The following is a 27,306-nucleotide window of genomic DNA, read 5'->3' as shown; positions in this document are numbered from 1 at the left end:
GCACATCCCCTTTTCATAGGTGCAGGGGAAACAATCAACAAAGTCTTTTGTCCACTGCTGTTGCACAAGTGTTTGTCAGGTGTCTATAGGCCAGGAGATGACCCACACCCACCCCTTGTGGTAAAGTAGTATTTCATACTTGGTAATTCTTCTCTCCTGATGTTGCGGGTTTCCAGTTTCACAGCAAATGCTTTTATCATTTGAAAGCAAATACTTAAATATTACCTTATAACATGGGATACAGATATTATAAGTGGGATTAACGCATGCAGCAGCTCACAAGCATGTCATAAAGTCCAAACACTAAGCACATGTCTACAAATCTAATACCTATTATCATAATACTAACACACAGGTGAGCCAGAGGGTTTCCAGCTATTTATTTGTCAGGATTCAGTGAGGCCTAGCAGCTTTGGCATGAGCTGACACCTGGTCTGCCAGCATCACAGCCCCGCCTCCACCCTGATGATGTGGCTAAAAGGGCTAACACAGTGTTTCTCAGCTGGTGGGTTGCAGCCCACCAAGGGGCTCATAAAAGGCAATTGGGGGGTTGCAAGGAGTTCAAAATTTTACTACAGTCTAAAGTAGTGGGTCTCAAACTTTTTTTCTCATGGACCACTTGAAAATTGCAGACCGCTTAATGATCTTTCCAAATGTTGTTTGTACCATTAGCTAAGTATTGTAAAGTGCTTTGGATAAAAGTGCTATATAAAAAAAACTTAATAATAATTAATGTTTTTTTGTTCTACAAATAAAAGCACACAACTCATATTTTAATATCAGTAGTCTTACCTTTCTAATGTGATGGATATACTCTATCTCCCCAACCGCAGCAGCCCCCAAGCTGAGGCTGGTAAGGAGAGCGCCATCTCTCCGCAGTAGCGGCAGCCCTGCGAGGCAGTCACCTCTTTCTCTGACTGCCACAGCCCTGCATGTCCCAAATTCCCCCCACCCCCTCTTCTCACCCCACTGCCCTCCCACCTACCCGCTATTCCCTGTAAAGGCCACATGTGTGTCTTCTGCAGTGTCCAGGCACCTAATTAGTGGAGCCACACCTGCATGGCTCCACTAATTCGGTAGATGGCCCTTCATTCCCTTGTGTGCGACCCCCCAGGTATGCACCTTCGAGGGAGCTATCTGCAGACCCTCTTGTTGCGTCTCGGTGCCTCTCAAGCGGGCATGAACAAAGCTCTTCAGTCAGTTTGATTGGCAGCTAAGTCCTTTATTTCTCTCCAGCATATTTCATTTATACAATTAATGCAGGCAATCAAGCAATTGCTAATTGGTTAATAAGGTGCAGACAGGCACAGCTGTAACTTCATTGGCTATTTAACATCCTGGCCAACCCTCTAATTTATTATCCTGTTATTGCCTCCCAGCAGATAAGAACTAGCTTCATCCTTGAAACTTGCATGTCAGTTTCTCACACTCTTATGCAAAACAATCCGACACCCTCTGAGTGGAGCGTGTGGTCCACTGGTGGTCCATGGACCACAGTTTGAGAACCTCTGGTCTAAAGCAAAGAAAATCAGACTTTGCCAATCCCTGCACACCCATCCCATTCAAAGTCAAATATTCTCTGACAGCTTTGCAAAACACACACAAATCAGTGCTATAGGCTTAGCATTGGTACACTATTTTACTTTTTTATAATAAATGTAAGGTGGTCGCAAAAAAACGTTACTTTAAATAAGGAGTTGCCAACTTGTAAAGCTTGAGAAATAGTGAGACAAGTTGATCTTTGGATGTATTAACAAAGGAATATTGAGTTGGAGTAGGGAGGCGGTATTACCTCTGGCTACAGCATTGGTGAGAACATTACTGAATACCGTGTCCAGTTATAGTATCACACTTCAAAAGGATGTTGAAAAATTGGAGGGTGCTTAAAGAATGGCCAAAGAATAATTCTAGGTCTGGAAAACCTAATTACAGTAAGAGACTTAAGGAGCTAAACCTAGCTTTTTGAAGAGAACGGAACGGTAAGAGGTGACTGGCCAGACGCTGACACTTGACATCCGGGGATGGATCACTTGATGTATTGCCCTGTTCTGGTCATTCTCTTTGAAGCCTCTGGCATCAGCCACTATCAGAAGACAGGATACTGAGCTAGATGGACCATTGTAAGAAGAGTCAGACAATGGAACAGACTGCCTAGGGAGGTTGTGGACAGGGCCGTCCTTAGGCATAGGCAGAACAGGCAGCCGCCTAGGGCACCACAAGGTCTGGGGGCACCGCTCTGCTGGGAGCCCAGACAGACGGGAAGCAGTGGAGCATGTAAGAGCAGGCTGCTGGGTCCTAGAGAGAGCCCAATGCAGCACAGTCTGAGGGAGGGGACTGGCTGCTGGGGTCTCTGGGAAGGGGAGGGAGGAGGGGTTGGGGAAGGAGCTCACCTGTGAGTGTGACTCTTTCCCCCGGCTGAGGTGAGGTGAGGCAGGCTCTGCGGCTCTGGAACCAGTATCCTTTGTTGTCCCCCATAATATCCATTCTTCTCCCGCCCTGCCCTATGGAGCACCCCCTCCTTTCTCCCTCCTCCCCAGGAGCATCCCTCTCTCTCTCATAGAATCATAGAATCATAGAATCTCAGGGTTGGAAGGGACCTCAGGAGGTCATCTAGTCCAACCCCCTGCTCAAAGCAGGACCAAAACCCAACTAAATCATCCCAGCCAGGGCTTTGTCAAGCCTGACCTTAAAAACCTCTAAGGAAGGAAATTCCACTACCTCCCTAGGTAACCCATTCCAGTTCTTCACCACCCTACTAGTGAAAAAGTTTTTCCTAATATCCAACCTAAACCTCCCCCTCTGCAACTTGAGACCATTACTTCTTGTTCTGTCATCTTCTACCACTGAGAACAGTCTAGGTCCATCCTCTTTGGAACCCCCTTTCAGGTAGTTGAAAGCAGCTATCAAATCCCCCCTCATTCTTCTCTTCTGCAGACTAAACAATCCCAGTTCCCTCAGCCTCTCCTCATAAGTCATGTGCTCCAGCCCCCTAATCATTTTTGTTGCCCTCCGCTGGACTCTCTCCAATTTATCCACATCCTTCTTGTAGTGTGGGGCCCAAAACTGGACACAGTACTCCAAATGAGGCCTCACCAGTGCTGAGTAGAGGGGAATGATCACATCCCTCGATCTGCTGGAAATGCCCCTACTTATACAACCCAAAATGCCATTAGCCTTCTTGGCAACAAGGGCACACTGTTGACTCATATTCAGCTTTTCGTCCACCGTAACCCCTAGGTCCTTTTCTGCAGAACTGCTGCCCAGCCATTCGGTCCCTAGTCTATAGCAGTGCATGGGATTCTTCCGTCCTAAGTGCAGGACTCTGCACTTGTCTCCTCCCTCCCCTCCGTCAGGGCTGGGTTGGGTGAGGTGCTGGGGAGTAGGTGGGGGGGAGGAGGCTGCCTGCCTGCTGAGGAATGAAAGTGAAAGTAACTCACTTCCTCGGCCAGGATTGGAATGTCACACAGGGCTGGGCTGGGGTTAGCCAGATGTGTGAAAAATCAGGACGGGGTTGGGGTACGGTGACCAGATGTCCCTATTTTATAGGGCCAGTCTCAATTTTGGGGTCTTTTTCTTATATAGGCTCCTTTTACCCTCCCCGCCCCGTCCTGATTTTTCACACTTGCTGTCTGGTCACTCTAGGTGGGGGTAATTGGTGCCTATATAAGACAAAGCCCCAAATATTGGGACTGGCCCTATAAAATCAGGACATCTGGATCTGGGCACCCTAGCTGGGGAGCGCGTCTCTCCCCCAGGCTGGCAGCGATTCACCTCATCCGGGGGGAGCTGCACAGGGCAGGCTGAGCTGCTGTGGCTCCATGGGTGACCCGTCCCTGAGATCAGATGCTGTGCTAACTTCACCATGATCCGTAAGGCTGGTGGTGGTGCCCACTGGCGTGTGATTGGACCTGAAGGTTTGCTGCTGCTGTTGCCACTGTGCACCCCAAGAGGTGGATTTTGGGGTCTACTGCAGCTGTTGGACCAGCAGGCTGGGGGGGTGAGCCAAGCATGAAAGCAGTACTGTGTTGCCATTTAGATTGTCATTTAACAACTTTGTTTGCCAAAAATTCTTGCTAACAATCCTGAATCCAATTTCAATATTTTTTTTTTAAAAACCAATATCTTAGCCAAAAACAGAAAATTAAGTTGTTGACAATTATTAGTGACAGGTTTGGTTTGAGGCAGGGAGTGGGCCAGTTTTCATCAGAGAAACAAAAAACGTTGACTGACTTTCCTATAGCCTCTTACTCCTGATAAGAGCCCTCCAACAACTGTAATATGCTCATTTCCTTACTAGCATATAAAGCAGGGGTCGGCAACCTACGGCACACGTGCCAGAGGTGGCAGGTGAGCTGATTTTTGATGGTACACAGCGGCAGGCTGAGCGGCTCAGCCCATCACTGCTCTGGGGTTCCGGCTGCTGCCCTATTGCCAGCTGGGATACCGACCGCCGGCCCCTCTCAGCACCTGCTGCTGGCCTGGGGACCCCCAAGGAACCGCAGGCTGGCAGCGGGCTGAGCAGGCGGCTGAACCACTCAACCTGCTGTCAGCCTGGGGTTCCATTCAGCTGGCAGTGGGCTGAGCAGGGCCGGTGGAGGGTTGAGTGACTCAGTCTGCTGCCAGTCTGGGGTGCCGGCAGCACTCAGCCGACTGCTACTCCGGGGTTCCGGCTGCCGGCCCCTTGCCAGTCAGGAGCCCAGTCGCCGGCCCCACTCTGCCTCCTGCCAGCCTGGGTGAGCAGAACCCCAGGCTGGTAGTGGGCTGAGGGGGGTTGGCGGCCAGGATCCTGGCCGGTAGGAGTTGGTGGTCAGAACCCCAGACCAGCAGCGGGCTGAGCAGGGCCTGGAATCCTTGTCTAGGGTTCCAGCCACCAGTCCCGCTCAGCCCGCTGCCGGTCTGGGGTTTCATTTACTCAGCTGGCAGTGGCCTGAGCAGGACCGGTGGCCAGGACCTCAGATAATAACAATAGTTTATTTATATAATATAGACATAGAGAGAGACCTTCTACAAACGTTAAAATGTATTACTGGCACAAGAAACCTTAAATTACAGTGACCTTGGCACACCACTTCTGAAAGGTTGCCGACCCCTGGTATAGACTGACCATATGTTGTACTAAGATTCTCCTGCTTTTTTTTTTTCCTGTGAGTCAGTATAGCTTTTGCCAGCCCAGAAGTTGGGCAGCCAATGTTTTACGTTTTCACAATGTTTTCTTCAACTTTCATAAAGTAAATACATAGTTAATATGAGTTAAAAAGGCCAGGGACACTTCCTTGTGAAGAATCTGTACAGCAGATCATGCTAGAGCTGTGAAAATGTCAGTTTTTGATGGAACTTTAGAGGCAATGATTTACATGTATTTTATCATGTGAATGTGCTGCTATTGCTAATGTCTTTCCAAACAAAAATAAGGCACAATAGGACTTCTGTAAAAGCAGCAACGAATCCTGTGGCACCTTATAGACTAACAGACGTTTTGCAGCATGAGCTTTCGTGGGTGAATACCCACTTCTTCGGACGCAAGTAGTGGAAATTTCCAGGGGCAGGTATATATATGCAAGCAAGAAGCAAGCTAGAGATAACGAGCTTAGATCAATCAGGGAGGATGAGGCCCTGTTCTAGTAATTGAGGTGTGAAAACCAAGGGAGGAGAAACTGGTTCTGTAATTGGCAAGCCATTCACAGTCTTTGTTTAACCCTGAGCTGATGGTGTCAAATTATCTCTAGCTTGCTTCTTGCTTGCTTATATATACCTGCCCCTGGAAATTTCCACTACTTGCATCCGAAGAAGTGGGTATTCACCCACGAAAGCTCATGCTGCAAAACGTCTGTTAGTCTATAAGGTGCCACAGGATTCTTTGCTGCTTTTACAGAACCAGACTAACACGGCTACCCCTCTGAAATAGGACTTCTGTAACATTTCTGTGCTACCTTAATCTAGATGAGATGATTCTGTGCTGACTTCATTTTGGTCACTTTGTGCGTTACCTAGCAGTAAAACTAGGGTTATATTTTCCCACTGTTTGGAAACCCAGCTTATTAAACTGATTTTGCAGCCAAAAAAGCCAGAAAGATTGCTTTTAATTAAAAAGCAAATCTTTTGTTTCAATACCTCTTCATATAAATTTCCAATAAAATTTTGACAAATTAAAAAAATTATATTATTTGCATCATTCTGTCAAATCAGAATTTTTTCTATAGGGCTACTTCTTTAGTGCTAGTGCATCAGCATTACAGTGTGCTTAATTAAGTTAAACTGGTTTTAATGTGAATGTGGCAAGTTTTCCAATACTGTATGCTTATATTTGTGTTGCTAAGAGCAGATCAGGCACAGGGGCACCAATTTAATAATCTCGCCTAGGGCACCAGAAATCCTAAGGATGGCCCTGGTTGTGGAAGCTCCTTTGCTAGAGGTTTTCAAAAGGAGGCTGGAGAACCACCTGTCTTGGATGGTTTAGACACAACAAATCCTGCATCTTGACATGGGGTTATACTGGATGATCCTTCCAGTCTCTTCTAACCCTATGATTCTATGAGCCATTCCTATGTCCTTATGACTTGATCATGGTCTGCAAGTACTTACACAGGTGGAAGATTTCTGGTAGCAGAGGGCTCTTTAAACTAGCAGCAAAGGCAGAACAAAATCCAATGGCTGGAAGCTGTAGCTAGGCAAATTCAGATTGGGAATAAGGTGCAAATTTTTAACTGTGAGAATAATTAGCCATTGGAACGGCTTCCCAGATGACATGATGGATTCTCCATCACTTGAAGTTTTTAAATCAAGAATGGGTGTTTCTTTCTAGGTGTGCCCTAGTAGAAACACAAATTATGCACTTGATACAGGAATCACTGGGTGGGACTCTCTGCCCTGTGCTATGCAGGAGGTCAGACCCTAGATGGTTAGAATGGTCCCTTCTGGCCTTAAAATCTATTGTGACTGAGCCATTTGTCTATAGTACTATTTCTGTCCAGCCTCTGGCTCACAGGCCTAGGTGAGAATATTTCATTCCAAATAAAGTACATGCTAGGCACAATAGCTGTAAGTCAGCATAGGAATGCATATGGTGACTGCTTCACTTTAGAAAAATGCCTTGCTGTCTATTCCTGCTATAGGCTCATGCTTCTTGTCAGAAAGAGTATGTGTAATGTGTTCTTCTCTGTTTCCTCCAGTAGAAGTGAAGTCTGTCTTTAGTGACCGCAAATAGTATTAGTGCACAACTCATTCCTCCGCAAGGACAAGCAACTAGAGTTGTTTGAGTGGCTTTGAACAACTCTGCCCTCTCCTTCACTACCTGTGTTATGTTACTGCCTTTTCCTTGTGTGTTTGTTGTTTGTATGTGACAAGCCTCAGGAGGTATCTTGACCACTTACGGAGATGAATGAATTTTTGCAGCACTCTAATGCCTGTCTAAAATTGTCCAACCAGAACTGCTCTCGTCCACACCAGTGTTCTTCAAAGATTTTATTTTTGTGCGTGGCTCTGGCTGTTATCCCCCAATTTTGGGGAGGAGCCATGCCAATTCCAATTTACTGTATATGTGGATTTCTACCCCTTTGGGTGGGATCAGAAAAATAACCAGGCTGCCTACATGCCATGGTTTAGGCCATACAATAAGCACACAGTGTTCTGAATAGCCTGCCTTTTGTGATTCTACTTTCATAAAAACATATTAGGAGTAAAGAACTACAGTTTTGAAAAGTGCCTAAAGGACTGTCTATACTTCATCCAATTCTTTTTCAAGTATAGACAGTCCTTTAGGCACTTTTCAAAACTCTCTCTTGCTGGTTTTCCCCAAAGGGATTATAATATTTCCCTGTGTCACAGGTGCGGTAACAATAACCTAGTAAGTGTTTTGCAGCATTCGAATGCTTTGATGATGAGTATCATAGAAATGCCTATAAATAATTTACATTTTATCCACCACTAAAATGTATCTATGACAGGGTGAAACATGATAGCTATTTAACAGGGTATAGCAAAACCAGAGAATAGCAGGAATGCCAACCCCAAGCATTCAAACACCATTAAATCATTATTTTAAGAATATATTTTTGGGAACTTTTTATTTATATTCTGTTTTTTGGACCCTTACAGTATGTCTACACAGCAACTAGAACACCCACAGCCCCTGCCAGCTGACTCAGGCTCCCAGAGCTTGGGCTGCAGGGCTGTTTCATTGCTGTGTAGACATTTGAGCTTGGATGGAGCCCAGGCTCCAGGACCCTGCAAGAAGGGAGGGTCCCAGAGCTTAGGCTCCAGCCTGAGCCCAGAAGTCTACACTGCAATGAAACAGCCCCGCAGCCTGAGCCCTGTGAGCGCACATTGGCTGGCACAGGCCAGACAGACCCTGAGGCTAGAGTCAGGTCACGTTTTCAAGCTTTGTTCTGCAGCTATGAGGGCAAGAAATTTACTTTTTTAAAACAAAAGCTGAGATTTTCACACATTATCATATATTTTTATATTCTCGCATAACTCCAGGAGCTGGAGCTTGAAGAAACACCCCAAATATCACAAAACTTAGACTAAAACAGCAGGAGCTGGCAACACTGGAATATCCTAGCACAGTGAAAAAGAGTTCCATTTTCTTCTGAAACTACAGGGGATATTTAGGGATACAGAGTATAACTACCAGAATTGGAGCAGTTTACCTTTGATCTTACATCCTTAGATTCTTTAAGGACCACATTCACTTTCCTGCACCATGCTCGGGGATTGCATTGTTGAACATTTGCAATATCCCCTAGGGTTGTGTCAGGAAGCAGGTGGCAGACACTAGAGTGGCTTAAAGAGTAGCAGGATCTGATTAGACATTCCATTTTATAGGGAAAATAGCTTATAAGTGTTTCATGATGTTGTGTGTCGTATTCTAACTGTGCAGGATCTTGACTGTTTTCTTAGGTCAGTGGCTTGATAAATACGATTATTAAAGGGAGATTAATAAGTAACAGTTAACATACTTTAGCCCCAGAAAATCCTAAATTACTGTATTTCGAACTTATTAAAGAAAGGTATTGTCTGTGTGGATGGATTTTTGAATATTTAGGTCATCTGGCTTTTGTATCACCAGGCTGGACAGGTGATTGTTAACAAAAGGAGCATGCTGGAGCCAGGGTCTCACTTGGAAATCTTGTCTTTCCAGGCTGTTATTTTTCCGGTGGCCATGCCAGCTCTGTCAGCTTTGCATCGTCTATTGGAATTGTCGTTTCATCCAAGTGTATGTCTTGGCTTGAGCCAGAGCCATCTGTTGTAGGCTAATGTCATTTATTCTGCTTCTGGCTGACACTTGCAGGAACGAAGCAGATGTTGGCTTTTAGGATTTGCTTTTACTACTTTTCAGTTTTATCTTATGTATTACTTCACAAATAACTAGGCTTGGAAGGATTTGATTTAAATCATTAGTCCACTAAACATTAATTTCACAGAAATTGATCAGGGGGAAAAAAACATTGATGGCAGTCAGTGAGGCAGCCTCCCCAGCACCTTGCACCCATAGAGATTCATTATCCTGGGCCCTTAGCCACTCAGGGAGCCCTCTGCAGGTAGCCTCTCTGTCACAGCCCTGCTCACTTTCTCACCAGCTGCAAGTGCTGGGACCATCCCTGGGCTGAAGCTGCTCAGCAGTGCGAAGGCCTTCCCTGCCCCCATGGGTTCTCCTCCTGGGCTGGCATTGGCTGGGGTCTCTGTTCTGGTGGGGCAGGGCTGCAGCCTCTCCAGAACCTTGTGCAGGGCCGCCCAGAGAATTCCGGGGGCCCGGGGTCTTCGGCGGCGGGGGGGCCCTTCCGTTCCGGGACCCGCCGCCAAAGTGCCCCGAAGACCTGCGGCGGGAGCCCCCCGCCGCCGAATTACCGCCGAAGCGGGACCGCCGCCGAAGCGCAGCCCGGTCTTCGGCGGTAATTCGGTGGCGGGGGGGGTCCCCGCCGCAGGCCTTCCGGGCACTTAGGCGGCGGGTCCCGGAACAGAAAGGGCCCCCCGCCGCCGAAGACCAGGCTGCGCTTCGGCGGCGGCGGCGGCGGGTCCCGCTTCCCCCCCCCCGCCCCGGCCCCGGCCCCGGCCTCGGCCTCTTACCGAGCACGTCTCCGGCGGGGCCTGAGCTCCGTCCCGCTCAGAGCCGCGTGGTGAGGGGGCGGGGCTGTGAGCTCCACGCCGAGCGGAGGCAGCTGCCCCGCCCCCTCCCCACGGCGCTCTGAGCGGGGCGGGGCTCAGGCCCCGTTGGAGCTCCCAGCCCCGCCCCGTTCACCACGCGGCTCTGAGCGGGACGGAGCTCAGGCCCCGCCAGAGACGTGCTCGGTAAGAGGCTGGGGCTGGGGCCGGGGCCGGGGCGGGACCGTCTCTGAGCGGGGCGGGGCTCAGGGGCCCCGCCGGAGACGCTGAGGCTCCAGGAGAGGGGCGGAGGCGGGAGCCTCCGCTCTTCTCTTGGGGGCCCCTGCGGAGCCCGGGGCCCGGGGCAAATTGCCCCCTTTGCCCCCCCCTCTGGGCGGCCCTGACTTTGTGCCCAGATGTCTGAGGCCCCTCAGCCACACAGGGATCTTCCCTGAAGCCCCACTGTTAACATCTACTGTCATTAAATAATTATTGTCTGTCTCACACACACCCTTAATTTCCTGCAACTGTGAAAATTCAAATTGAAAAAATTCAGGAAAAGTGCTTTAAAATGAAAGTTAATACTATCCATTGAAATTACCAAAAAAAAAAAAAATTGCCAAGCCTACAAATAACATTTTGATTTTAGATATACATATCTACAGAGTTAAGATCAGAGGTAAATAATAGCTTATTTTTCCCTTCTGGTGTGAAATTAAAAATGCTTAGGAGTTTAGCAGAATAATGTCTTTGCCCAATGTATTACATGCTACACAGAGTACTTTTACAAATTGATGGGCAGCAGGTTTAAAACAAAAGGAAGTTCTTCTTCACACAGCGCAGTCAATCTGTGGAACTCCTTGCCTGAGGGAGTTGTGAGGCTCAGACTATAACAGGGTTTAAAAGAAAACTAGATAAATTCATGGAGGTTAAGTCCATTAATGGCTATTAGCCAGGATGGGTAAAGAATGGTGTCCCTAGCCTCTGTTTGTCAGAAGTGGAGATGGATGGCAGGAGAGAGATCACTTGATCATTACCTGTTAGGTTCACTCCCTCTGGGACACCTGGCATTGGTCACTGTTGGTAGACAGGATACTGGGCTGGATGGACCTTTGGTCTGACCCAGTATGTCCGTTCTTATGTTCTTAAGTTTCTAAATGTCTTATTTCTTTCTAATCACTTATCTTTACATTGATTTTTTGCATGGGTAGGTGTTTGTGTCTTACACGTCAAATAATGATGCCTAGGGCTGCAGCAAGGGTTATGGAGGCAGAGCCAACAGCTTTTTGTATGTAAGAGGTTGAACAGAGAAAATTGTCTTCCTGTCTGTTGAGGAGCATCTCTAAAGAGAGTGCTGTCTATGCCATCCTTCTCCAGCGATGCTCTTGAGACTGTGTTGACACCTTTGTGAGTTTGTCCAAGACTGCAGAAAAACATCAGCAATATCTGGGCATGTAATGTTTAGCAGCCCTAAGGTGGGGCAGGATGTAAAGCAAGGGAAACTGGGGTCCTCAAGGCACAAGAGCAGATAAGGATATCCACCCATCCCGAAATATAAAACATAGACCTAATTTTACTGTAGGACATCTAGAGCATAAAGAGGGGGTTTGCTCCAGTGGCTGGAGTATGGGACTCAGAATCAGGGCAGCTAAATTTTAATCATAGCTCTGCCATGAACTCCCTTGGTAGCCTGGGGCAAGTAACTTTACCCTGCTCTTGAGGTTCCCCATCTCCACAATGGGGATAATAAATAATATTTACCTCTCCTACAGGAACATTGTGAGGACTGATTAAAGTTAATGCTGGCAAAATGGCGTGAATATTAAAATTGATCAGTTGCTATTATACCTCAGAAGGGAGGAGTCTGTTTTCTTCTTGATTTTTAACAACTCCAGATTTCCAATCAGATGACTAACATCATAGGTAGCCAGAGTACAGACCAAAGGCCAAAGATAGGCTACAGGGTCTACTTGTTGCTACCCTTACCTTCAATACAGGGCTCTCTCTTTGGATCAAGATAGACCATGGCAAATCCAGTGTTGCCAGGGAACACATCTCCTTGTCAAAGATAAGGATGCTTACGAATCACTGGCTCTGGCAAGTTGCAAAACATCCCTAGTTGGGCAGAATTTGGGCAGTCCCCAACTTTCAAATGGATCGGTGCAACCTAAGAATTAGCACTGGGCAAGACTTTGGGCTTGGGGCATATTAGCCTGTCATACACCTTTCTTCTTCAAAGTCCCCATGGGAGTGCTGTGGAGTTGCGTGAAAATTCCAAAGGCTGTTTGGATGTGAGCATGCAAGTCACATGACTTTTCTCACTCTGCCACGACATTGAAAGTCTCTTTTTTTTTTCTTTGCTACGTTGTTTGGACTGTAATGATCTAAACAGCAAAGCACGTGTTTTGGTGTATTTGTGCCCAACCAGACACTGGGCACTCTGTTCTCTTCCTCTACGTTCTTCTTGGACAGAAGAGCAGGATTTTATATAATTTTTTTTGCAAGAGATCTGCTTCTGTTAGAGGCTTTATAGAAGAGGTGTGTTTTACATCTTGATCTGAACATCAGGTTTGGCAAATAGTTCCTTAGCCAGGGTCCCACTCGTATTCTCTGCGGCTGATAGATGGAGCCAGTGTCTGTCCAGCTGCATCAGCGCTGTGTAATGTAGCTTTCCTGGAGAATCATGGAAGGTAAATCCTCTCTGAGTTAGCTAGATTCCAATTGTACTTGTAGATTAGAGTCAAGATTTAGAACTCAGCAGTGAAGTAATGGAGCTAGTGGAATTTGCGCAGCTCACATGTGAGATGTTTGCACTGGCTTCTGTTGCTGATGAGGGGCGGTTGTAGCATAAACTGGCATGGGCACTGCCTGTTCTGTATCTGCTCAGGATACTGAAAGAGGTGTTTGCTGCAGCTTTTCAATCCAGCATCTTTCACCAGCACTGAGATCTCTTTAGCAGGACAACTGAGGAAGCACATACTGTTGTGGGCAATGTACAAGGAAAGATGGGGTTTTGCTTTACTTCTATGCTGAATGGTCATTTGCAATGGGGCTGCTGTTTATTTCGAAATATTTATCCAGCAGTCCTAGAACGATCAGATAGGGGGTCTCCTCTCATTGTATAATTCAAAATCAATAAAATAACTAGGATTCACTGAGTTAAATCTGCTAATCAATTACTTGACTTATGTCCTCAAAGAAGCAACTCCAGTATTCGGTAAATAATGTTCAGTTTTATAACTTTCTTTCTTTTTGAAAAGAAAAAAAATCAAGGACACAAAATCCAAGCATTAGTGTTTAAAAGCAATCTTCAGATTATGACACAAACACTGCCAGGAAGTTTAGACCTAACACTGACCTCATCATTAAGGCATTCCCAGGAAACATATTCTGTGTTGATTTTCACAATACTCTTTACTGTGGAGTTGTTGGCCTTTGCGGAGTTTTGTCACTACTTCAGAAATACTTGACTATGGGGTTTTAAGAATTTAGTGCCAGAGTTGACTATTGTAGATTGACAGCCGTGGTTGTTTTTAAATATAGTTCTTTATTGAGTTGGGGTTTTTTTACTAGCAAGGACAGTAATCTGATTTTCTATTTCTTTGTGGTATCTTGCAAAAGATGTGGGGGAGGAATAGCCTGCTAAACCCAGGGTTGTGAGTTCAATCCTTAAGGGAGGGATTTGGGGCAAAAATCTGTCTGGGGATTGCTCCTGCTTTAAGCAGGGGGTTGGACTAGATGACATCCTGAGGTCCCTTCCAACCCTGATATTCTATGAAAATATTTCACCAGTGTAACATATATCTAAGACTTAGCTTTGTATGAAGAACTTCCCTAGGAGCACCCTGAAACTTACACCAAACAATGTTGCATTTGTTTAAAACAAAAATTAAGTGAATATTGTTCTCATGAAATTGAGGGGCTGATAGGGCTGCCTTGAGCAAAGCATATTGCAGGCTTCTGAAATTCCTCCCTGCCCATGTCCCTCAGTCCTGACCCAGAGCAGTCCGTGCTATTCCTGTCCTTGACCCCCTACAGAGCTGGGCCAATGAACCTCAGAGCATCCTGCCCACTCCCCAGTTGTCTCTAATGTCATGAGAGTTTCATATTGTGGTAGGATTTGAAATGGGATGAGAACATCAAACTCACTTTCCCTTTTTACCTGTTTGAGATTTAAAGCTGGATCTTCCAAAGTTAAAGGCCATCGCACCAATCTGGTCTTAGAGACTAGTGCACAGCTTTATATGTCTCTGTCTCCTTTGCATCTAAAGCTTTCCAACTCATCCATATCCATGGGTTCTAATCCCTTCCCCACTGCATTCCCTGATCACTCTGACTGAAACCAGTAGGCTGCCAGGGTGTGACTTGGAGGTTTTGGCCTAAGATAGTTACCAACTGTTTTGGTTTGGAAAAACATGAGTTTGAATTTGTATTTGAGAGCCTGGACAGGCTTTGATGGGTGTTTATTAATTGTCAGTTTTATTTTTTTATGTTTCACACCAGAAGCTAGGTTACTAATCATGACCAAAAGCCATTCCCTTTCTAAGAGCTCTTTAGTAGCTGTGTAGTGAGTTGGAGTACATCACCATTAACACCCTGGCTACTGGGGAAGCTGAGGTTTGAAGTGGAATGGAAAATGAATTCTTCTCTAACTCTTTGAGATGGCCCATGTAGGTCAGGGTCCTGAGGTAGTGGGGGAGATACTTGAGTTGACACTTTCTGTGCATTACCAGTTCTGGGTATAAATAGACTCATAGACTCACAGAATTTAAGGTCAGAAGGGAGCATTATGATCATCTAGTCTGACCTCCTGCACAATGCAGGCCACAGAATCTCGCCCACCCACTCCTGTAACAAACCCCTAACCTATGTCTGAGTTATTGAAGTCCTCACATTGTGGTTTGAAGACCTCAAGCTGCAGAGAATCAAATAGAGGTCTTCATTTTCCCAAGCAGTAAACCCAGCACAGTTCCCTTTTCAATTAGATGACAGATTTAACAGGATGACATAAACCAAACATCATGGGCAGTGAAGGCTCTAGTTCAGTAAAGTACCACATGCTTAAATCTGACTGACTGATCAGGGGCCTAAGAGTAGTTCTTCGAGTGGTTCTTCATGTCCATTCCAAGCAGGTGTGTGCGCTCTGCGTGCACACCAGCCGGAAGATTTTCCCCTAGCAGTGTCCATAGGGTCGGCCCTGGCGCCCCCTGGAGTGGCGCCACTACAGCGCCCTATAAAGGGGCCCGCCGACCCTCCACCCCCTCAATTCCTTCTTACCGCCGGTGACGGCTAGCTGGAACTTCTCTTGTGGACAGCAAGTTAGCAGTGTTCTATCCTCGTGTGTATAGTCAGTGTATATAGTTAGTTTACTTAGGTCATTTGTATATAGTTCTTGGTAGCTGGGCCCCCCCCACACACACACGTTTTCATCGCCCGCTGGGGCATGCCCGGGTCCCCTGGGTTTAAACTCTGCAAGGACTGCGGGAAATTCATGCCCAAGAGTGACCCGCACTCTGCTTGTTTGAGGTGCCTCGGAGAGGGCCACCAAAGGGACCGGTGCTCTATCTGCAGGGGCTTCCGCCCCAGAACTCTCAAAGACAGAGCTCAAAGACTTAGAGTCCTCCTGATGGAGGCTGCCTTGCGGCCACCCTCGGACCCGGAACCGGCCGAGGCGGTGCCCAGCACGTCTTCCTCGGTGCGGCGCGCCCCGGCACCGGCATCAAGACTTAGGGCCCAGCCCAAATCCCCCAAAACCCAGCACCGAACGGAGTCGGGTCATAGGAAGTCTGCCTCAGTGCGGCACCACTCACCGTCTCTGGTGCCCGCTAAGAAGAGGAGGCCGGTGAGGGAACGGTCACCCCACCAGGACCTCCAGAGGCCGACGCCATCCGCGGGTACAAGCGGACAGGATGGGCTACAGCCCTCGGCTGCTCCGTCGACTCCCGCACCGCAGAGAGTGCGGTCGAGTCTGGACCGGCCTAGATCCCCAGACCATAGCGGAGACTTGCGCCTCCCCTTGACACTGGAGGCATTCGAGGCGGCCTTAGACTTGATGGGACTCGCAGCGCCGGCCTCCCCGCACCGTAGCAGGGAGTTGCCTACCATGGCCCATCCCCCAGTACAATCAAGGGGCAAGCCAGCCATGCTGTCGCCTCCCTCCCCGCCCCGCGCTACTCGGGCGGCACCGGACCAGATAGGAGGCTCCCCGCGCCTCAGCATCGCTCTCCAATGGCACGGGATGCTGCTTCCCATAGGTCCTCTTACTCAGAGACCTCAGACTCAGAGGCAGATTCCTACCGCTCCAGCCGGTCGCGGAGCAGGAGGTCGGTTTCGGGGGTGAGCCACCAGCGTTACCCACAGTGGCAGCAGCAGCAATGGCATCCGCCCTCACAGTGGCCATTTTGGACCCCCTGGGCCTACCACCAGTCGGTGGGCCAGACGTTTGGTCCTCGATCCAGGTCGGCCTCAGTCTCCTCGGCATCGGTGGCCCCAGCGCAGTTGCCTCCTCCACCGGCACTGTCGCCAGGCAGGGGTGTGCCATATCCAAGTTCAGCACCCCCTAGCCAGGCAGCAGCACCGGCAGCGACTACGGTTCGGGCTCAGCAAGCACCGCCTGATATGCCAAGCCGCTCACTGGCGACCCTGGTACCGGTCGCAGTGCCGCATTCAGAATCGGAACTGGCCCTGCAACCACAGTACCGTGTGCCGCAGGACCCCGAAAGACTACATGCACCTGAGGAGGGGCCGATCCAAGTGATTTCCTCATCTTCCTCCCCGGACAAAGTGGTCTCAGGCACGGCTGCAGCACCGGCCCTGGAGGACACTCAGATCCTCCAACAGCTGTTCCGGCGAGCAGTGCAGAGCCTCGCAATCCAGGCTGAGGAAATCGAGGTGGACGCAGATCCGGTAGTGGACATCCTGGCTCCCTCAGGACCATCCAGGGTGGCCCTTCCATTGATCAAGATCATAGCAGATACGTCCCGCACCTTATGGCAAATGCCAGCCTCATTGGCCCCTACTGCCAAGAGAACGGAACGGCGTTATTTCGTCCCCTCTAAAGGGCACGAACACTTGTACACTCACCCCCCCCCCACCCGACTCCCTGGTGGTAGACGCAGCCAACCAACGGGAGCTTCAAGAGTTTCAGGGGTCAACACCAAAGAACAGGGATGCCAAAAGGCTCGACCTCTTTGGTAGAAAGGTGTACTCTATGGCAGGCCTTCAACTCCGTATTGCCAACCAACAGGCGATCGTAAGCCAATATGGTCATAACACATGTTCAGCCATGTCGAAGTTTACGGAGCTCCTTCCCCAGGACTTGAGGTCAGAGTTTTCAGTCCTGGTGGAAGAGGGGAAACTGATCTCCCGAGCCTCTCTCCAAGCGGCCCTAGATGCGGCGTACTCAGCCTCGCGCACCCTGGCCACGGGCCTGGTCATGAGGCGGGGAGCCTGGCTCCAGGTCTCAGGCCTTCCCTATGAGGTCCAGCAAACCATTCAGGACCTCCTCTTCGAGGGGCAGATGCTGTTTTCAGAAAAGACGGACAAGCGTCTACATAGCCTAAAGGACTCGAGGGCTACGCTTCGCTCGCTGGGCTTGCATACCCCTGCGACCCAGCGCAGGCAGTTTAGGCCGCAGACGGCCCCGTGCCCCTACCAGCCTCAGACTTGCCAGGAGCTGGGGCGCAGGTGGGGCAGGAATGGCAGGAGGCATCACCAACGCCACCCCTCCGGCCAGGCGTCCGGTCAACCAAGGCTGTCATCGGGGCCTAGGCCCCCTATTTGATGGTACGGTCGAGGGCGACCTACCTATCGAGACTCTGGATCCTTCTACCCCTACCTTTGGGTCACGTCTGTCCCCCTTCTACCATGCCTGGTCCAAAATCACGTCGGACAGCTGGGTGCTCTGCACGGTAGAGAGGGGATAGTCTATCCAGTTTTCCTCCCTCCCGCCCCACCAGCCCCCCTCCCCGTCCCTCTTCAGGGACCCCTCTCACGAGCAACTTCTAATTCAGGAAGTGCAGTCCCTCCTGGAGGCAGGGGCGGTGGAGGAAGTCCCTCGGGAGCTCAGGGGCAAAGACTTCTATTCCAGGTATTTCCTAATACTGAAAGCGAAAGGGGGCCTAAGACCCATCCTGGACTTGCGGCGACTGAACAAGTTTGTACGAAAACTCAAGTTCCGCATGGTCTCCCTGTCCTCGATCATTCCCTCTCTGGATCCAGAAGATTGGTACGCCGCCCTCGACTTAAAGGACGCTTATTTCCACATCGCCATAATTCCCCGACACCGACGCCCATCTGCAGTTCACGGTGCTCCCGTTTGGCCTGTCAGCTGCCCCAAGGGTTTTCACAAAGTGCATGGCAGTTGTGGCGGCCTTCCTGTGCAGGCGGGGCATCCAGGTATTCCCCTACCTGGACGATTGGCTCATAAAGGGCCACACCAAGGAGCAGGTGGAGGCTCAGGTGTTGTTCATCAGGCGGACCTTTCTTAAACTTGGCCTCAGTGGTGTCCATTCCCCACTTGGTGCTGAGCTCGCTACGGTGGTGGCTCGACCCGCAGAAAGTGTGCATGGGCGTCCCCTTCGCCGCCCCTCAACCCTCCCTCTCTCTGGTAACGGATGCCTCGGATCGGGGTTGGGGAGCGCACCTGGGGAATCTCAGGACGCAGGGCTTGTGGTCGCCGGAGGACCTCGAGTTGCATATCAACATCAGGGAGCTGAGAGCGGTTCACCTGGCTTGTTTGACCTTCCAGTCCCACCTGGCCGGCAAATGTGTTTCAGTCCTCTTGGACAACACGTCGGCGGTCTTTTATATCAACAAACGGGGGTGCACGCTCCTCTCCCCTGTGCAGGGAAGCCCTCGCGTTGTGAGATTTCTGCATTCAGAATGCTTACCACCTGACAGCGTTCTACCTTCCGAGAGAGCAGAATGGCCTGGCGGACACCCTGAGCCGCTCATTCCAGGGTCACGAGTGGTCCCTCCGACGGGACGTAGTACGCTCAGTCTTCTAGCTCTGGGGCTTTCCCCAGTTAGACCTGTTAACCTCGAGGGAAAACAGGAAGTGCCGACGGTTCTGCTGTCTCTTGGGGCACAGTCCGGGGTCTCTGTTGGATGCCTTCCTCCAGTCTTGGGGGGTCGGACTGCTCTACGCCTTTCCTCCAATCCCCCTGATACACAGGGTGATTTTGAAGATCCACAGGGACCACGCACAGGTAATCCTGATAGCTCCGGCGTGGCCACGCCAACATTGGTACACGTCGCTCCTGCACATGTCCGTTCAGGCGCCCCTGATGCTGCCCCTGCTTCCGGACCTGATCACGCAGAACCGGGGCTATCTCCGCCACCTGAACCTGGAATCTCTCCACCTCACAGCCTGGATGCTCCATGGCTGAACCCGGTGGAGATGCAGTGCTCCCAGCAGGTCAGACAAGTGCTGCTCGGTAGTAGGAAGCCATCAACCAGGGCCACGTACCTGGCCAAATGGAAGCGCTTCTCCATATGGTCAGGTCAGCGAGGCCACGATCCACTGGGGGTCCCAATCCCTATTATCCTAGACTATTTGCTCCACCTCAGACACCTAGGCCTTTCCCTCTCCTCGATTCGTGTTCACTTGGCGGCCATCTCGGCTTTCCATCCGGGAGAGAGGGGTACCTCGGTGTTTGCGAACCTGCTGGTTGGTCGTTTCCTCAAGGGCATGGACAGGCTATTTCCGCATGTTCGTCAACCAGCTCCTGCCTGGGACCTGAATGTGGTCCTCTCCACCCTCATGGGACCTCCCTTCGAGCCCCTGGCTTCGTGCTCCCTGTTGTACTTGTCGTATAAAACCACCTTCCTGGTGGCGATCACCTCAGCCAGGAGGGTGTCGGAGTTCAGGGCGTTTACATCCGAGCCCCCGTACACTGTCTTTTATAAGGACAAGTTCCAACTTAGACCTCACCCGGCCTTCCTCCCCAAGGTCGTCTCCCAGTTCCACATGGGACAAGTTATCTTTCTCCTGGTGTTTTATCCAAAACCACACTCTTCCGGTGAAGAGTGGAGGCTACCTTCCCTGGATGTCCGCAGGGCCTTAGCCTTTTACATTGAATGTACCAAGCCGTTCAGACGCTCGACTCAGCTCTTCATCGCAGTGGCATATAGGATGAAAGGGCTCCCGGTCTCCTCTCAGCGAATCTCTTCGTGGATCGCGGCCTGCATCTGGGAATGCTACCGCATAGCTAAGACCCCTGTCCCTCCGGTCACAGCCCACTCCACTAGAGCGCAGGCCTCCTCTGCGGCGTTCCTGGCTCAGATCCTGACTCAGGAGATTTGTAGAGCGGCCACATGGTCCTCCATCCACACGTTCACATCGCACTATGCCATCACGCACTAGGCTAGAGATGATGCAGCCTTTGGTCGTGCAGTACTCCAGTCAACAGTGAACTCCGACCCCACCACCTAGGTTCAGGCTTGTGAGTCACCTGCTTGGAATGGACATGAACAACCACTCGAAGAAGAAAAAATGGTTACCCACCTTTTAGTAACTGTTGTTCTTTGAGATGTGTTGTTCATGTCCATTCCAATACCCACCCTTCTGCCCGTCTGTCGGAGTGCCGGCAAGAAGGAACTGAGGGGATGGAGGGTTGGCGGGCCCCTTTATAGGGCGCCATAGTGGCGCCACTCCAGGGGGCGCCAGGGCTGACCCTACGGACGCTGCTAGGGGAAAATCTTCCAGCGGGCGTGCACGAGGCTCGCACACACCTGCTTGGAATGAACATGAACAACACATCTCGAAGAACAACAGTTACTAAAAGGTGGGTAACCGTTTTTTCCCATCCCCTTCCACATGAAGATTAAGGTGCTTTCAGATGTTGCCATAGGTGATAGAGATTTTTTCTGGTTACACAATATGGGCAATGGTTGTGACTGTTGTTACCAATATGAAATTACCAAACCTTCATAAATAAGTTTATCTGGAATGCAAGTGGCATAGAATGGAGAAGCATTTCTACAACTCAGTGCTTCAATAGAAATGTAACACATCTTTTCATATTTTCCAGGATCACTTGTTGTTGCCTGCCACCACCCATAATAAGACCAGACGGCCCAAGATGTCTATCGTGTTGCCAGCAATAAACATCAGTGGTAAGTCCAACCCTTGATTTAGGACAAATACTTTAAAAAAGATATGCCTGGATTGGTCATGGAAGAGAAAAATGTAATGTAAGTTTAATAAATCAAACTGCTTTTCTGGTGCAGAAGCCATATCATAGCTTTACATACCCCTAATGTAGGAATCACATGCCTGCCAAAACAGGGTTCTAAGGTCCCATTATTGGTGGATCAAATGGCTATTTGGAGACCCTGGATGCCACTAGTTAATAACCTTCTAGTGAGAGGAGGGATAGCTTAGTGGTTTGAGCATTGGTCTGCTAAACCCAGTATTATGGGTTCAATCTTTAAGGGTGCTATTTAGGGAACTGGGGTAAAAATCTGTCTGGGGATTGGTCCTGCTTTGATTCTGTGGTTCCAGGATAGTTAGACCCCTAGAAAATCTTAGAATTTAAAAAAATCTAAAGTTTGGCTATCATGTCAGTATTTTGCTATGATTTATAATGTATATGAAGGATGAGGAGTCTCCAATCTCCTGCTTTAACACTGGATAACTGTATATATTTTGGCCTTTCTGACAATAATTTGGGGCTCCTTGAAGATATTGTAGGGGTAGAGGGGAATGTCCCCTTTTCATCCCAGAAATGCCAGGCCTGCCTGCTACAGTAGGCACAGAACCTTTTTCAAAGAAGTTATCCATTACAAGCACACGTGCTTTGGATCCAGTATCTGAGAACCAAGTACAACAGAACCCTCCTCCACTAACCACTCGCAGTTCTTGGCTTTCTCCTGGTCACAGAACTCAAAGTGCTGTCTCCGTGGTGGTTAATGTTCCAGTCTGATAAACAATTTTTCAATAGAAAAAAATCCAGTTTTAGTGTGTTCCATAGTTCTTAGGATAGAATATGTGATCATGAGAGGTTTTATCAGCTACAGTCTGCTCTGCAAGTGGTACAGCTCAGACAAGTGAAATAAAATCTTCCCACCACACTATGACATCCTCTGTGTGCCACATTAGAGAAAAACTGTTTTACAAAAGTACTAGTGTCAACATTCAGAGTTTGATTCACCCTGCAATACTTGTGTTTCACGCCAATGTCACTTCACTGAAACCCATGGACTAACCTGGTACAAAACAAGAGTGAATCATACCCTTCATTGGAACCTTTTTTCCAGATCCCTCCACCTGCAACCCATGACTCCAGGCTGTATCCCTCTGCTGTAGTTAACTTTAAAGTTGATCAGAGAAACTTCCTCCAAATCTAACCACATCTGAATTCAGGTTGATGTTAACGAAATTTTATTTTAAAAGAAAACCAGAGAAAAGTTCAGACAATGTCAAAACTGCTCGTTTCAGTGTTCTCAGAACGAACCATTTTGGTTTTCATTTTGAAATAACTTTTTGTTTCATAGACTTTAAGGTCAGAAGGGACCATTAGGATCATCTAGTCTGATCTCCTGCACAATGCAGGCCACAGAATCTCACCCACCCACTCCTGTAACAAGCCTAGGTCTGAGCCATTGAAGTCCTCAAATCATGGTTTAAAGATTTCAAGATGCAGAGAACCTTCCAGCAAGTGACCTGTGCCCCACGCTGCAGAGGAAGGCAAAAAAACCCCAGGGCTTCTGCCAATCTGCCCTGGAGGAAAATTCCTTCCCGACCCCAAATATGGTGATCAGCTAAACCCTGAGCATGTGGGCAAGACTCACCAGCCAGACAGCCAGGAAAGAATTCTCTGCAGTAACTCAGATCCCACCACATCTAACATCCCATCACAAGCCATTGGGCATATTTACTGCAAGTAGTCAAAGACAAATTAATTGCCAAAATTAGTCTATCCCATTATACCATCCCCTCCATAAACTTATCAAGCTTAGTCTTGAAGCCAGATATGTCTTTTGCCCCCATTACTCCCCTTGGAAGGCTATTCCAGAACTTCACTCCTCTGATGGTTAGAAACCTTCGTCTAATTTCAAGTCTAAACTTCCTGATAGCCAGTTTATATCCATTTGTTCTTGTGTCCACATTGGTATTGAGCTTAAATAATTCCTCTCCATCCTGGTATTTATTCCTCTGATATATTTATAGAGAGCAATCATATCTCCCCTCAGCCTTCTTTTGGTTAGGCTAAACAAGCCAAGCTCTTTGAGTCTCCTTTCATATGACAGGTTTTCCATTCCTCGGATCATCTTAGTAGCCCTTCTCTGAACCTGTTTCTAAATTTTTTTAAATAAAAATTGAAATAAAAACAAAACGTTTCAATTTGGTTGAAACAAAACAAAGTGATGGACCCAAAATGGAATTTTTCTTCATTGAGAATTCAGAAATTCAGTGTTTGTTCCAGTTTGGAATACAGCCAGATTTGAAATCTCAAAGCCCCTCACAAAATGGAACTTCCATCCTCCACACAGGTCTAGTTAACTCTGTAGAGTCCATTAATGCCTCTAAAACCAGCTTTAAATGGTATAATTTTAAAGTCCAGTATCTCAGTCTTGCTATGATTGGAAGAAAAGGTGGTGTTCATTAGGAAGCTTGGAATTGCCCTTTCTGATGGTGTAAAGGTCATGTTTCTACCTCTAGCATATCCCCCCTTAGTCTCTTCTTTTCCAAGCTGAAGAACGTAATAATTCCCAACACAGGCTTTTGGGCAGGAATATTTTTTTGTAGGAATTGCATGCTTGTCATTGTCTCTTAGTCCACTTCCCAACTCACTTTGCCAGTGCGCCTCAATCTTACCTACTCCCTATTTTTCCAGTCCCAGCAGAGATGGCTAATGATGTGAGGTTTTGTGCAGAACTGAGAGGTCAGGGGAAGGGGGCTCAGTCTTAGTTTAATTGAGCTGATAGTACTGTGGATCAGGATTGAAAGACATTGGCAGAGCTGTATGAGGGCCTACGGTGTGAATAGCAAGGGCTGCTTGAGGTGTGAGGGTTAGGAGTGGAATATCCATTGTTTTCTCTTCAGCCTTTGCATAGAGTCAATCATAGAATTGTAGGACTGGAAGGGACCTTGAGAGGTCATCTAGTCCAGTCCCCTGAACTCATGGCAGGACTAAGTATTATCTAGATATATAGGCATTCATCTAACCTGATCTTAAAACTCTCCAACGATGGAGATTCCAAACCATCCCTGGCCAATTTATTCCAATGCTTAACCATCCTGACTGTTAGGAAGCTTTCCTCATGTCCAACCTAAACCACCCTCTCTTAAGGAGATCCATTTTTCTCCTTCCTCCTTGTAATAACCTTTTATGTACCTGAAAACTGTTATCATGTCCCTTCTCAGTCTTCTCTTCTCCAGACTGAACAAACCCATTTTTTTCAGTCATCCCTCATAGATCATGTTTTCTAGACCTTTAATGATTTTTGTTGCTCGTCTTTGGGCTTTCTCCAATTTGTCCACATCTTTCCTGAAATGCGGTGCCCAGAACTAGACACAGTACTCCAGCTGAGGCCTAATCAGTATAGAGTAGATCAGAAGAATTACTTCTTGTGTCTTGCTTACAACACATCTACTAATACATCCCAGAATGTTTGCTTTTTTTGCAACAGTGTTACACTGTTGATGCATATTTAGCTCGTGATCCACTATAACCCCCAGATCCCTTTCTACAGTACTCCTTCCTAGGCAGTCATTTCCCATTTTGTATGTGTGCAACTGATTGTTCAGTACTTCGCCTTTGTCCTTATTGAATTCCATCCTATTTACTTCAAACCATTTCTCCAGTTTGTCCATACTAGCAACAGTATAGCACAGCTTTTAGAAGTGGAAGTGAAGAATCACTTCTCCAGTTGAAACTGAAAATGTATTTAAGAAGGTGCATTGAAATACTCCATGGGCTCTGCCTTTACCTCCCCCTTCAAGCCCAGCCTTAGTGTCTTTAACTTTAAGCCCCTTCACAATTTAGTCCCACACTACCCAGCTGATGTTGGCTTGCTCTGCACACAGCAATTTGCACAAGTTTAAGTAAAATAATTTTTTAAAACCCATTTAATTTAAACCAGTGCAGCCCCCTCTGTGGACGCTCTCATATTGCATTTACAACTGGTTTCAGCTGGCATGGGTAATTCTAGTGACCTATAACATCATCAGCTGCTGCCTTCGCTTGTGCCAGTTCTCCAAGCCTTTACTTCCCACCAATTAGCTTCTTCCTTATGCACCTCCACTCTTTCTACCATTATGCATGGAAAAATCAGCCTGCTCTAAGCCATACAGCTACTGCCAGACCCTTCTTCAGGCTCACCTCTGCCATAAGGCCATTCAACAACAGCCAGACCCTTCTTCAGATTCACACCCAGGCAATGTTCCCTCTAATTTTTGACAGGCCATGTGCGCAAAAAATTTCTTCTGTGCAAATTTTTGAAGCAGAGTTTAAATTTGTGCGCTATGAGGCAAATGCGCCCAAGCGAGTAAAATGCTTATACATTTAAAAAGTTTTAATTTGCAATTTGTGATAATAATAGTGCATAGCTCCAATCACGTCCATGCATCTGCGGCAAAAAAACACAGGAAAATGGAGATGTGTGGGTCCCGACATGATCAATGTTCCACATTCGAAATGCTGGCGGGGAGGGATATAATTCATTGCCCTCCTTCCCCTCCAGATGGCGGGCAAGCAATGTCAAAAGTCACCCGTAACTGATATTTCGGCCTGGCTCCAATGTAGTATTTCATTTTTTGTGCACACAGGTGTTTCGCCATGTGCACAGTTTAGAGGGAACAGTGCAGCCAGGTGCTCACCACGACCAGGCAGGTGATCTGTGACTGGTCCTTTTCCTACTCTCTCATTTTTGTTAACTTCCATTCTTTTACTAATCCCATCCCACCTCTGCTGCCACCATTCTTGCCACTCCTCACCCCTCATCTGCTCCCAGATGAAAAACAAAAAACAAACCCGTAATTCACAACACTGGGCCAATTCCACACCACATGGATTTGATGGCATGTGACATCCCGTTCTCTCCCCTCCCCTCCCCCCCTTCAAGTGGGTGTGTGGTTCAGGCTGTATGTCCTCCAGAGCAGGGATTGTCTCTTATCTGTGCTGTGCATAACACTCATCACCCTGAGGCCCTTTCCCAATCAGTGCCCTTGGGCACTAGCATGTTTAATAATAATACACTAGACTTAGATCAGCTTTCTGGGGATAACAACCCAATTTTGCATAAAATACACAGGCTCAATGACTATCAGTGATGAGGAGACTCATTTTGAGTCGCACCCAAAAGACTGAATGTATACAACATAAACATGTACAGTAGTTAATTCCCAAAGGGAGGAAGCTGTATGCCAAGCGAAGGCACATGTTGTACACAGAGTCTCTGTCTGAACAGGAATACACTCTGTACCAGAAAAAAGAACAGGAGTACTTGTGGCACCTTAAAGACTAACAAATTTATTTTAGCATGAGCTTTCGTGAGCTGCAGCTTACTTCTTCGGATGCATGAAGTGAGCTGCAGCTCACGAAAGCTCATGCTAAAATAAATTTGTTAGTCTTTAAGGTGCCACAAGTACTCCTGTTCTTTTTGCAGATACAGACTAACACGGCTGCTACTCTGAACTCTGTACCAGGTTAGTTAAACTTTCCATCAGATAATCTATACAAAATCATGCCTTATTATGCACTTTATAGTGCAAATGAACCATAAACCCAAATGTTTTTGTTACATTTAAGCATACTGAAAACGCTGTCAGATGCAGAATTTCCATAAACTGAATGAATTAGCTTCAAGCGTCCAACATTTTTTCTTCTTCTTGCATCCGAAGAAGTGGGTATTCACCCACGAAAGCTCATGCTGCAAAACGTCTGTTAGTCTATAAGGTGCCACAGGATTCTTTGCTGCTTTTACAACATTTTTACTGGTTCCATTTTCCCATGCAGTTTGGTAAGACAAATATGATAATATATAATCAACCTTATTGCGGAGGAAACATTTTCATTAGAGGTTTCATAATTATTTTTTGCACTTATCTGCCTGAAAATTCATTTTTGTGTCCATGTTACAAGAATCCTTCCCTGGTTGAGCTGGATTGTCACACACACAGATAATTTCATCATCTGGAGACTGAGTTATATTTCTGATAATGGTTTGGAAAGTATTACATTTCCTTTGAAAAAGTTACTTTATCTGATCACAATATGA

At 47.7% G+C, this 27,306-nt stretch overlaps 1 protein-coding gene across 3 annotated transcripts in view; it reads left to right on the top strand.

Moving 5' to 3' along the window:
- The window catches only part of ATF6 (activating transcription factor 6), a 401,392-nt gene that overhangs the window by 321,478 nt on the left and 52,608 nt on the right, over nucleotides 1–27,306 (top strand). For all 3 annotated transcript variants that reach the window (XM_045028792.1, XM_045028791.1, XM_045028790.1), the window contains exon 15: nucleotides 21,114–21,198. In XM_045028792.1, the coding sequence (XP_044884727.1) occupies nucleotides 21,114–21,198 (85 nt within the window). The remainder of the gene's footprint in view (nucleotides 1–21,113; nucleotides 21,199–27,306) is intronic.

Source organism: Mauremys mutica, chromosome 8, assembly GCF_020497125.1.
Source record: "Mauremys mutica isolate MM-2020 ecotype Southern chromosome 8, ASM2049712v1, whole genome shotgun sequence".
In the NCBI taxonomy this organism is placed as follows: Eukaryota; Metazoa; Chordata; order Testudines; family Geoemydidae; genus Mauremys; species Mauremys mutica.
Note: the sequence above shows the minus strand (reverse complement) of the source record. Positions and strands in the feature narration are given on the sequence as shown.